The 13508-nt window shown below is 34.7% G+C and overlaps 1 protein-coding gene across 1 annotated transcript; it reads right to left on the bottom strand.

Annotated features, from left to right (window-relative positions):
• Positions 1-339: 339 nt before the first annotated feature.
• On the bottom strand, positions 340-6104 carry CSN2 (casein beta). The gene is made up of 7 exons (XM_059924064.1): positions 6051-6104; positions 5287-5313; positions 5153-5179; positions 4089-4112; positions 3951-3995; positions 1773-2270; positions 340-421 (listed from the first exon to the last, which is right to left on the bottom strand). Exons 1-7 carry the CDS (start codon positions 6099-6101, stop codon positions 416-418), a joined length of 678 nt encoding a protein of 225 aa, XP_059780047.1. The 5' UTR covers positions 6102-6104; the 3' UTR covers positions 340-415.
• Between the last annotated feature and the right edge of the window lie 7404 nt (positions 6105-13508).

Genomic DNA, 13508 nt, shown 5'->3' with positions numbered 1-13508 from the left:
TTCCATGGCTATTTTTAATGCCAATGATAACTTTAAGTTAAAAATAAAGAGGCCAATTACATCTGAAAAATTATAATAAAGACAGGAAAGCTTAAATATGCCTAAGGATTAATTTATTGAAATGACTGGTTAGGAAAGAGATTCTTAAAGAAATAATAATAAACACAATTCCAGAAACTATTTTTATACATATTTTTGATATGTTTATGGTATTTCCCACTTAAAGTTGAAATTTTGTTGAATTAAACCTTTCAAAATATAGAGTTTATGAGTCAAATTCAAATTAAGATGAATGTCATATAAAGCATAAAATAAATAAAGGAATAAAGTTTCATTTTTTCCATGTCGACTCATTTAAAAATTATTTTGGTAGCATGATGCAAGGATTGAAAAGTTGCCACATTTCCAGTTGCAGTCAATTCTGTGGAATAGAGAACAAATATAGAATTGGTTATATGGTATAACTCTTCATCTCTCCCCATTTGTAATTTTGGTGGGACTAATTCATAAGAGAAATTTTATTACAAATGCACCATGTTGTGCCCTATCTTGGAGGCATATAAAAGTTCCTCTAGGACCAAATATCAGCTCATTTGGAATTGTTTTATGTCTACTGGGTCATGACCACAAAAGGATTCGCATCTTAAGAATCTCAAAACTATATTCTATTCCCTTTTTAAGCCTTATGTCTGGACTAAGAAACTGTATTTTTACTCATGAATTAAAAGACAATATATAAATTTTAACTAATAACTAATTGAAGTTTATAAAGCCTAAGTTGGAAATGTGAATGCAGTTGATCTTTAAAATAAGCTCTAACATGTTTACATAAAAGTAGAAGAAATTATTTTCAGTTTTCCCTAAAAATGATGATAATCAAACATAAGGATATAGGCAATTGAAAGAAAAACAATCAAATCTGTCAACAGCACATACATACAATTTTGAATTATTTGAAATATAAAAGATACAAAATTTCAGGTGCATAAATAATAGTCAGTCATTGAGAATAAATTGATAATTAATAATTAAGTTGGTATATTGATGGAAGTTGCCAATATTTGGGGCTTATCCAGGAAAATGAAATGTAAAAAGATATTAACTATAAAAATGATCATTCTATCTCCAAACTCCTAAAGCTTACCAAAAGTGAGGAGGGGGCATTAATTTTGAAATCCTCTTAGACCTTAAAAATTAAAAAATAAATGAATAAATATACAATTCACCTTTTGGCAAGAACACTTTCCCTAAGAATTTCATGAGTATTGAAATAAAAACCTCAGTATTTTGCCGTCATATGCTCATACATCAAAAACAAGATGTGAAATGAGGCATGTGGGGAAATAATTGTGCATAAGGAAAACTTCAAAATTGTAGAAAATAACAAACTTTCTTAGGTTTGTTATTCCCAACCAAATGAGATTATCAAATTTAATTCTGGCTTTAGTACACCTTAATCCTCTTTATCTAAATTATCAACAGACCAATTAAATCATAGTCCCTGAAATTATTTCTTCCCAATATTCAGTTTCTTCTACATAGAAATAACAATTATATCAGAATCTCCATGGGTAAGCCTAGACATTGAGATTTGGTGGGGGGTGGGGGGGGAAGTTCTCCAGGTTATTCTATTTGTAGCTAGTGTTGAGAACCACTGATCTAAACTATATGCATTTTGGAACCATTCATTATTCATTTTTTCTTTTATTCTAGAGCTTTCAATTACTCTAACATCATAAGTGAAACAGCACAATTAGTAAATTTGGACTTACAATAACAGGGTAGAGCCCCCGGATAGGACCATGTACAGGCTCCTGGTACAGCAGAAGGGCCTGGATGGGCATATGTCTCTGGATGTGGGGCACCACTTGCTGGGGAATAGGCAGGACTTTGGGCTGAGAAAGGGATGGCAGGGGCTGAGGAGGAAACATGGGGGTAGGAGGAAGAGGCTGGGGAGGCTGGTGCATCAAGGACTGGAGCAGAGACAGAGGAAGGTGCAGATTTTCAAGATCAGTGAGAGGCAGGCTCTGGCTTTCAATAAAGGGCTCTACTGGAGATATAGGGAAGGGCATTTCTTTATGCTTAGGAAGGATAGTCTCCTTAGCTTTGGGGATTTCCATTATTTCAGGCTGAGGGAAAGGCACCACCACAGGGGGCTGAGCAAGAGTCAGGACGTTTTGTGGAAGGATAGGGGAAGGGATTGGCCCAGTGTAGGAATAGACTAGAGGCTGTGGCTGGGAAAAGTGGTGGATTTTATCCTGGCGTTCATCCTGGAAAGAAGGAAAAATAATCTTTGCGTCCGTAATTCAGTTATAATTGTCATTCATGATGAATTAGCCTCCTCTTTTTTGAACAATAATTCAGTGAAAAGAGAGAAAGAAAATCTTTCACTTACTTTGGTTAAGAAATTATTTGGGGTCCTGTGAAGATTAATGAGTAAAATGCTCACTAAGGGATTTCTCATTAACCCACTTCCTTCATAGATGAATCCACAGAGCCAAAAGAAATCAATGTTTGGAGATTTCAAGACTTGTTTCACCTTTTCCTGAGTTGCCTGCAGAGCTGTAGCTATATACTTTGGTCTTCAGAGGGTACAGACTTATCAACAATGTTGATAATAGTCAAAATTGTTTTCATATAATGAATGAAGATCTATTTTTAAAAGACTTAAAGGGATAACTCCAAGGTTTATTTTTGTTTGTTTTAATGAAAAGTAAGTCTTACTTTGTTTTTTTAATTCAAGGAGTTACTTAACAACAGCAAACTTCTAGCACTACTTCCCTTGGTAGAAGGTGGTAATCTTGAGTCTTTAAAGAGGCATCAATTTGTAAATTCATTTCGATTTAGCAAATATTTGGTGTAAGTTCCAGACAATCTAACTTCATTGGTAAAACAGGAAAGCTTAAATATAGCGATTAGATAAATATGTTACCACAAAAGTAATATAATTACAGAATTTTATGTTGTTCCCAATCCTTATTTTTAAGCAAGCTGTGCTATTTAATAACTATGTGATGTTGCCACACAACTGTGTACTCAATTGTTCTGTATGTCACTTCTCTCATCTGCGTAATGGAAATACTTTTAGGAACTCCACGCATTCATAAATGGGAACATAAAAGCTACAGAATGCTAATGTAAAATCATTGAATATTCACTATGTGCCAGCTCATCCATCCTGGGGTTTTATGAATATTCTCAATTTACAGGTGAAGAAATTGAGGTACAGATAAACTTGGAGCCAAGGTTATACAGCTGATAAATGATCAAATTAGGATTTTTGCCACACTGCTTCCCTCCTCTCTTTCCTCACCATATCCATCTTGAGAATAAGGGGATCACAGACCCCTATCTAGAAATGTTCCTACCAATGTGCACTTATTGAAAACAGGTATACTATTAGTAAAATGAATAAATCAATAGTTATTCTTAGGTATTTATACTAAATTCTGGAAGCTGATTATGTGTTTAAAAATGTGCTTAAGTTGGGCTTCCCTGGTGGCGCAGTGGTTGAGAATCTGCCTGCCAATGCAGGGGACACGGGTTCGAGTCCTGGTCTGGGAAGATCCCACATGCTCGCAGAGCAACTAGGCCCATGAGCCACAACTACTGAGCCTGCGCGTCTGGAGCCTGTGCTCCGCAACAAGAGAGGCCACGATACTGAGAGGCCCGCGCACCGCGATGAAGAGTGGCCCCCGCTTGCCACAACTAGAGAAAGCCCTCGCACAGAAACGAAGACCCAACACAGCCATAAATTAAAAATAAAATTAAAAATTAAAAAAAAACATGTTTAAGTCTTTAAAAATATTTTCACCTTCTCAAAGTTTAATTTCTTACACTGATGTTTATATTATTACCATTCTTTAGACTGAACATAATTATTATAAGTATGTTTGCATGTATTATGTTTCATTATAATTTTCAAAATATACTAATCATGAAAAAATTACCTCTGTTTGCTGCTGTTCCTCATGTTTAAACTTCTCAACTTTCTGCTAAAAAATAATTACACATAAAGAAATGTTATTATTTGTAAAAATCAAACAGGAAATTTTGAAAATATGTACATTTAAATATAACGGTTTTACCTTGTTGATGTGCGTAACAGATTCCTTCGGGGAAAAGAAAATAAAATCAGGTTTAGTTTTAATGAACAATTCTTAGTTGTCAACATACATCAGAAAATGAAGACATTTAATAGGCTAATGCAGACATATTGTTTGATAATATCATTATTTTAATTGCTGAAACTTTATGTTACACTCTTCTGAATAAATCTGTTGTATAAAAGAACAGATGACGCAGTCAAGAAACAAAAGAAAATTAGTGAGCATAATACCAAAAGAGGCATTTAACAGAAGCTAATTTCTCTCTATCACCCTGTTCCCTTCTTATGACAACAAATGATCTCTAATACCCTCATCTAGATCTAGAAGAATAGCCATTGAAAATATATGATAATAACCATTGATGCATTTGTTAATCATTCTTAGTTCCCTTGTTATGTTTAGGCTTCAAATGAATTGTAAGAAATACATACCCTCCCCTAAGGATCTTATAACCTTTGCAAAAAGACAAAGTATATTGATGTACCATTTAACTAACAGGTGATAACAGACCCAAAAAGAGTGGTGCAAGCATTAATATCTACATGACTCCCCCAGGCAGATTTAGGACTACACTAATTCTCACTGCCTCTTATTTACTAGATTGCTATTATAATAACAAAATATGTCCATTTGCATGTCTGCCTACTCTTTACTAAGTGCATCCCTCTTTCCAGTTTGTACCACAGCTCCCAGTCAAAGTCTGATACAGAAAGTGCTCAATAAATGTCAAAACAGTGAAAGAGGTTAACATAGAGAGTTCAAGATAGAAAAGAGGACTGTATAGTTCATCAAAAAAAAAAAAAAAAAAAAAAAAGCAGGGCACAGTGACACAATTCAAGTAGCAGGCAAACTTAGAAACTGCTAGAATACTAAATCTTCTAGACATTTATTCTGTCTTTAAACATATACAGTGGAAATTTACATTAGTTACCTGTCAGAACATAGCTACATTGGCTTAACTGCCCTAATTTAACACAAAAAGAAAGTACAGTAGTTTTTTGTTCTAAATTTGGGAAATTGCCTCCGAATGATCGTTGTCTTACCTCGCTGCTTGAAAGGCTTTGCACAGTCTGTAAAGGAAAAAAGAAATCAACAATCAGCTGAGTCTTCTACTAGATCATCAGGAAGTGTTATTACCTTATGGTTGGAAATTTTTCTCTGAATAAAAATATCTTACCTCACCGGATACTTTGGGTTCTTCTTTCTATAGAGAAAAAAATACACCATTTTAGTTCCCATAGCTAACCCATTATTAAACATTTTTCCTACCTAATTTTTACCTTCCTTATGGAGAGCTATTTCACAAATCTGAGGAATAAAAAATGTTATATGTCTTTTGAGAGACTTGTAATTGCTTTTACAGCTTTCAAATTTAGTACCTTTTTATTGGTATATTTTAATTTTACCTTAATGAAGAGTCTTTTTTATGGGTAACAGAAAAGGAGTTATTTTAATTTGTATTGAACACTTTTTATTATGATTATGAGTATGTTTATGACTATTCATCTTCCGGAGTAGCATCCTCTGCTGAATATGTACAGGTAGGAATCAGCCCAGTTCCCTAGAGTAAGAGATATGTATATTTCATCACTGGAATAAGATATATTTATCAAGATTGCACATGCATGCAATTGTATTTGTGCAACATTACTCAATTTTTTGTTCTTATGTGTGTTTCTTCTTGTTTGTCTGCTGCTTATTGGTCTGCTTGCTTTTCCTTTAGGGACTGGTGGCACAATACTGTAGAAGCATTTGACCCAGATTTGTGGTCCAATAGGATTCTGTTGAGATAGTGGGTGAATGTAAATGCTTTTCTTAGAAGTCAAAAAAAAATCTGAGATTCTGCATTATTTATACATTTAAAATGTTGGTAATACTACATTCTGCAAATAGGCAGATAGTACTATTTCTTAGTTATTTCAAGATATTTTCTGTACTTACCTCTCCTGCAAGGGCAAGAGCCACCAAGCAGGCAAGGATGAGGACCTTCATGGCTATCAAGTCCTGTGAATGGGGAAATGAGGAAACGGTATATTACTTGTCAATCTAATATATTTTCTTATTTAGGTAGGATTACTTTCCTTTAAAAGAAACCAAAGATAATGTAAAATAAAAATGTCTGGGGACTTCCCTGGTGGTCCCATGGTTAAGACTCCATGCTTCCACTGCAGGGGGGCGGTTCAATCCCTGGTTGGTGAATTAGGATGCTGCATGCCACATGGTGCGGCCAAAAAAAGAAAAAAAAAAAAAAGAAGAAGAAGAAAATGACTGTATTTTAGAAAAAATACTAATAGAAGTTTTATCATATGACCAAGGTCAAAATCTACTATGGCTCCTTAATCTTACATACCAAGTTTATATTTCATTGCCAGCCATTCAGATATTTTCAGCTAACAGCCTTATCCTACTTTACTCGTTTTCATCTCATTCACAGTACTTATGAGGGCTTTTTTGAAAGACAGAAAAAAAAGTTACAAATATTTACAGAAAGATTAATTAGTTGATTCATTTATTCAAAAATATTTATTTAGGGGCTTCCCTGGTGGTGCAGGGGTTAAGAATTCGCCTGCCAATGCAGGGGAGACAGGTTCGAGCCCTGGTCCAGGAAGATCCCACATGCCAAGGAGCAACTAAGCCCGTGCACCACAACTACTGACCCTGCGCTCTAGAGCTGCGAGCCACAACTACTGAGCCCACGTGCCACAACTACTGAAGCCCGTGCTCTTAGGGCCTATGCTCCACAACAAGAGAGGCCACCACAACGAGAAGCCTGCGCACTACAATGAAGAGTAGCCCCCGCTCACTGCAACTAGAGAAAGCCTGCTCACAGCAACGAAGACCCGTTGCAGCCAAAAATAAATAAAAATAAAATTTAAAAAAATATATATTTATTTAGCACCTTTTATTGTCAGACATTGTTTAGGTGCTGGGATTTTAGCAGTGAACAAAATATTAAGGTTTCAGTCCTGTTGGAGCCTCAGTTCTATTGAGAGTCAACTGATCAAAGAAAATGTATACAAAGAAGAAGATCATATTTTATTTTTATCTTTTCTCTACTGAACTAAATGATTTCCATGGGTATTTGGCTTATTCATATCTCTTTATTTCCAGTAAGACCACCATTTTCATTTTAGCATTTCTTTTATTTGCTCCACTTATCCAGGCATTTTCTAGGACTGATTGGATTGTCTCTTCTCCATGTATATCCACCTCTCAGTCTTCATCCCCACACACCTAATGCCATCTCTTCTCCTTTGTCGCACATAATTTTAGAGATCATACACTCCGTTTATTTTCTCTCCGTGAAAATGTGTACTTATCCCTTGATGATTTACCAAGGTGTCAGGTTCTTTTGTCCAGTCCCCACTCTAGGCTACTTCTCCTTGGAGCATAACATAAAATATGTTATCACTTTTGACCAAAATGTACTAAATGGTTGGTCTTGTTGAATTTCTATAAGTTCTTGTAAAAAATAATGTTTGTGTCACTAATATCCCTTGACACACAATCATCAATCCCAGATTTTCAAACTAAATTAAGAAATTTTTTTCTAGATTTTTCTCATGGGTGATAATTCTATATTAATTTTACTTTACCTAATACTTCTATAAATTTCTAAATAATTTTTTATTGTCATGACCCAAAAAAAGAGTACGGTACTATATTAGAATTCATTACAAGTAGGGAGAATATTATTATATTTTCTTTATTTTATAATTAGCATTTTATATACAGATTTTCAAGCAAGAATTTTATTATTGACTAATATACTTTGAGCTATTCTTTCTTTCAGATCATATTTTTCCTTAATTTTTGTTTCCTGGTCATCTCTGTCAGATCTAGAATTTTTGTACAAAGTAAAACACTTTGTTTCTCTTTAACTTAATTCTGTGTTTCATGTATCTATTTTAATACTTTTTAAATAGTATAAACTAAATGATAAACTGGGAATTTGGATGTTCTAAACAATTTTGATAAATACACTCTTCTTCTAAAAATATTGTCCATTTCTTGACTCAGTATGCTACTTCTATAAACTATTTGTTGGCTAATGCTTTCTCAATAATAATTATTCAAATCCCCATACTATAAATTAAATGTGTTTGCCTTTATGGTTGTGGTATGTTTAATCAAACTGAAAAATATTTACTTCAAGAAATAGATCTTTTAATATAGCCTGTTAACTAGTCGTGTACTAAAGAAAATAGCAATCACTGTTACTACATTTTGTTAGAATCAGAAAACATATGCTGTCATTATAATTTTTATCAAATCTTTATAGGTACTTCTATTTTTTTTCAACCTAAGTGCTAAACATATTGTTAGCACTACCTTAAATACTCTAACGTTTAAAGATATATTTTAAGCAATTATATTCTTTCTATATCTCAACTTAGTTTGAAATAAAGATGAGGAGAGGATACATTGAATTTACATCTGAAATTCTTACCTTTTTTCTGAAGTAGAGGAAAAGAAGTGAAGGAGGAGCTGAGTGGATAATGGTCTGCTTTTGTGGCCCTTTATATACAGTATTTAATGCCATGCTAATTTTGTGGTTGAAATAAAATCAATAGTGAGTTTGAATTCCAAGAAGTCTGCATGATTAGAAAATGAATTCTTCCTATTATCTCTCCCCAGAAATTCTGGGGAGCATTTTAACAAGGGAATAATTCACAATCTGATAAAGGAAATGACACTGTCCAGTAACTACAGACATTGGCTGGGGGACAGTGATGTTCTGGCCCAGTCCCCAAGTTATTGTAACCACAATAAAGTCTCTTTAGTACTTGGTGGGTCTTCAAGATCTTAATTGTGGGGAAATTCTAATAGACACCAGAGAGACACAAGCCACACAAAAGACATAATTTCGTGCTAACCTGAATAGCTGTTAGTGTTTTATGCTGTAATGGAGAAAATGACAAGCTAACAAGTCCATGATGGTAGCTTAGACCCGAAGAGGGAAGAGAGTTATAGGCTAAAAGGAAAGGAAGAATAGGGTCTTGAATAAGAGAAAGAAGTCACTACAATTAAATCAAGTAGTGAATCTGGGTCATGAATTGCAAGGATTGAGATGATTGCAAGCAGATTGAGATGAGAAGAGAGAAAGAGAAAGGGGTCAGATAATGATGGGCAAAGCATGAAATGATCCTAAGGAACGTGAATTTTATTCTCTAGATAGTGGGGATTTGTTGAAGGGTTTTAAGACAGAAAGTAACATTTAAAGAATACTTCTACAAAATGAATGATAGTGGTACAAATTCATTAAAACGGGGCAGCTCAGGTTTGGCCTCATATCTTTTACAGTGAGTCAATGTTTATCAGCTAGTATACATGGAAGGACAAATGAGGGAAGGAAGAAAGAAAATGAAAACCCAGACAGGAGGGGGGTCTTACTCAAAGTACTACAATAGAGTCTGAGCCAGACCTCAAAAGTACTTTTTAGGTGCCCATTTACAAAAGCAGTCTTCAAGTTTCTTTGCCTCTTTAGCAATTGATGTTCATAAATGTAGTTGTATTTGACACTACTCATTTTTAGAAGGTTTGTTTCTTCTATTCATTGTCTGTAATAGATATATTCAGGGCTTCAGGACAGATAGATGCCCTTCTAAAGTAAGCACTTTAACATAATTAATATTTTTTCTTCACAATATACTTTGCATTCATATCATGCTAGATGTGTGTGGGAGAGGAACACATCTGACTGTCATACAAGTTTTGTATTGCTTAGAAAACCCAAGTCAATGTCTGCTATGTATTTGAATTATTCAGGTAATCTTCATTCTAAGACTGTTCATAGGGAGCCAGGAGGAAGCCATGAAAAGAAATGATAAAATGACTCCAGTGTCATAGGTATAACTAGAAAAGGCCTTGGTTGCTCCACGTGCCTTTATGTGTTAGCTCTTGGTTGCCAAGGCCACAGCCAAAAAAGTGTGATTTCTGAGAAAAGGAATACAAAAGCAAGCATGCCCTACCCATTCAACACTTCCTTTTTATTTTCTCAGCAAGATATTTTACATATTGTGCAATAAACACAGCATTGCCTTATGACTGTCTCTCACCAAGTTTGAATTATATTAATTGATATAGTTATGGACTCAATTGGGCCAGAAAAGTAGGTAAAACCTTGATCAAGGAAAGCACTAACAATACACTAGAGAAAGGAGCTTGTCCAAGGGAAAATTAAAAAGCCTGAGATTTAAGATAACATCAGGTGCCACTGGCCATGTAAGCTTCAGAACACAGGACCAATAAGAAGCAAAGCGCCATGTGGGCAACTCAAGCTTTTGCGATGTATAACTTAAGAGTTGCCATTTTTATAAGGCAAAATGAGAATTTCATACAGGGAAATTTTATAAGATAATCCTGGGTGAGGAGCAAGATATAATCTAAGCAAGATGTTCTAGTACTATTTGTTATAAGCAGAATTTGTTCAGCCAAAGCTTTTTCCCATATTGAATGATGGATCTGAAATATGCAGTCATGCGTTTTGGATATATTCTAGCTGAAACCATGTAAGTAATACCCTCAAGAAAGAGAGCAATAGAAAAGCTGGATAAAAAAAAAAAAAGAAAAGAAAAGCTGGATAAAGAGTACAATAAAGGGACCAAAAAATGTTCAGCAAATAAGAACTAGAAGAGATATCGGGAATTCCCTAGTGGTCCAGTGGTTAGGACTCTGCACTCCCATTGTGGCGGGCATAGGTTCGATCCCTGGTCAGGAAACTAAGATCCCGCAAGCTGTGTGGCATAGCCAAAAAAAAAAAAAAAAAAGTTAAGAGATATCATCCATATGATGTCTTAAATATATTTTAGAGAAGAGGAAACTGAGGACCTGGGAATTTGTATTTTTTTTTTCAGGATACTATAGCTATTTAGAGATAGAGCTGTTAACTAAAAACTTCAGTTTCTTAAAAAATATTTGAGGTACTGTTTAATAACTTCCAAAACATGAGGGTGGGGAGAAGGAAAATAAATAGGATTTATATAATAATTCAGACTTAGGAACAACAGAACACAGAATTAATTAATTCTGACAAATTATTAGGTAGGGATAGATAGTTTAGCCTAGCATTATTTATATAGATGGAGTATTTTAATTCTTTCCATGAGATTATCCAAATACAATAAAATAACATCTTATTTATGTGAAATATAGCTATTAAGATTAATTTATAAAGTTAATCAAGAATCAGGGAATAAGAAATATGTTCTGTGAGCAAGCAGACACAATGAAAGCATAAAACCCAGAACCCTGATTCAGAGGACACACTCTTAATCCTAATTACTCTCCCTTTACATATGATCATAAAACTGCACTCAAGTTCAAGATACATTTATTGAGCACATACTACATGCCAGACCAGTATTTTTCAACCTTCATGCTACTGATATTTTGGGCAGGAGAATTCTTTTTTGTGGGGGTTATCCTGTGTGTTGTAGGATGTTTAGCAGCTTCCCTGGCCTCTACCCATAAGATACCAGTAGCACTAACCACACAGCTATTAGAACCCAAAATGTCTCAAGAAATTTCCAAATGTCTCCTGGGGCAGGGCGGTGAAAAATCATCTCACATTTAGAAGCACTGTACTGGGTGACTTGAAAAGTCACACAAAGAAAAAAGACAAAGATGGTGTGGTTCCTGCTCATTATCAGATCATAAATGTGGAAGGACATATGACTACATTTTGTCATGAAAGTAATTTCACCACTCCATAATTTCATCCTGCCTACTTTCCTATACCATTTCCTACCTACTGAATAAACCCCTTTTTATATCTGAAGCCAAACATTATTTGGTTTCATCAGAATCTAGGACCTTTCAACCATCCTGTCAGTGCTTCAGTGTCTTTGAATTCCTTATGTCTATATGCCCCTCTTTTCCCAATTTGAATTTCAAGGAAATTGCTATTATCACACTTGTATACAGATATTCAAAACCCCTACTTGTCTCCAATTTTACTATACTGTCTTACCTAAATCATATCCCAGGTTAATCCGAATTCTACCTTCTGTCCCTGTGAATGTAGCTGACAAAAAATACTCAACCATGACAATTGTTCTCACTATAAAATGAAGTGCAGCAGTCACATATTCTCCCCGACTTTCTTAGACTATTTAACATTCAAAGCAACAACACCTCTACATACTGCCTTTCATTGGTTTCCTGTCACTCCCAGATTAAAATCCAAAAGTCATTACAATGACCTAAAATACCTTACATCATCAGGCCCCCTGTTGCCTCTTTGACCTCATGTTCTGTGTATTCTCCCTCTAGTTCCTGCTCTGTCCTGCTGGCCCCTTTGCTATTCCTTGAGCACAGTAGGTGAGCTGCCACCTGATACCTTTCCATTAGTCATTTCCTCAGTCCAGAATTCTTTCCCCAGATAAATGCATGCACCACTCCCCACTCTTCTCTTATGTCTCTACTTAATTTTTCTGTGAGGCTTTTCTTGGCCATCTTCCCCAGTACTCCTCCTGACATTTCCTACCCCACTTCCTTTACCTATTTTTCTTCTTTTCATATAATATAATGTAAATACTATACATTTTACTTTTTATCGTGATTTTTTTTTTTTTTTTTTTTGCTACTTGTCTCCAATTGTTTGTGTTTCTGTAGCCCTGTACACTTATAAATCTGTTTCCCTTAAAAGAATGTAAGTTTCATGAGGGCTATATCCCAGGAGCCTAGAATAATACATCTAGTTACTTTTAAATAAGTTTAAGTAGTTTATGTAATAAAATTAAATTCATTTATTTACATAGTTTAAATGAGTGTTGACTGAGTAAATGAATTAATTAAGATGTGACTGACTAAAATACAGCATCAGTGTAAATACTCTCTTAAAGAAAACACCAAATAAGCTAGCACTAGACCTACCTGAGGCTTGGAGGATATTGTCACAGAAATGTTCAAATTTCAACTTTGTCTTGGAAAATACATAGGAGTTTGTTAGTCAGAGAATGTGAAGAGAGAGCATTCTCTTTCAGAAGGTATTATACATAGGAAAGACGTGAAGACATGGAATTATGGAATGGAAAAGTTATATATGAGACATAAGGAGAGGCAAGAAGTAAGGCCAGAAATATCTCCCCAGAAAGCTGTGAAATGGTCTTGAATGCTGTGTTAAGACCTTGGATATTATTCCATATGTAATATGAAACCATTAAAATAGTTTTTGCAGTAAAATGGCTTGTCACAACAGTTTTTGCAAAATAATTCTGAGAATAATGTGGATAATGACCTAGAAAAATGTCAGGTTAGAAGTGGAAAGACCAATTAGGAAACAAATTACAGTTACCTAAGAAAGAAGAAAAGACGTGAATGAGGTGAAAGTTGAATGTACAAGTTATGGAGCAAAATCCACAAATGTAAATCTTTTCGGTTGTTCATCTAAGCATT

The sequence above is a fragment of the Balaenoptera ricei genome, chromosome 5, assembly GCF_028023285.1.
Source record: "Balaenoptera ricei isolate mBalRic1 chromosome 5, mBalRic1.hap2, whole genome shotgun sequence".
In the NCBI taxonomy this organism is placed as follows: Eukaryota; Metazoa; Chordata; class Mammalia; order Artiodactyla; family Balaenopteridae; genus Balaenoptera; species Balaenoptera ricei.
This window is presented reverse-complemented; position numbering and strand designations above follow the sequence as displayed.

Excerpts from the sequence above, each read along its gene's own strand:
- CSN2 (XM_059924064.1), bottom strand. The coding sequence starts at position 6,101 with ATGAAGGTCCTCATCCTTGCCTGCTTGGTGGCTCTTGCCCTTGCAGGA. Across the intron at positions 5,314-6,050 it reads CTCTTGCCCTTGCAGGAGAG|AAAGAAGAACCCAAAGTATC; the intron begins GTAAGTACAGAA and ends TTTTCTCTATAG. Across the intron at positions 2,271-3,950 it reads AGGAACAGCAGCAAACAGAG|GATGAACGCCAGGATAAAAT; the intron begins GTAATTTTTTCA and ends CCTTCTTTCCAG.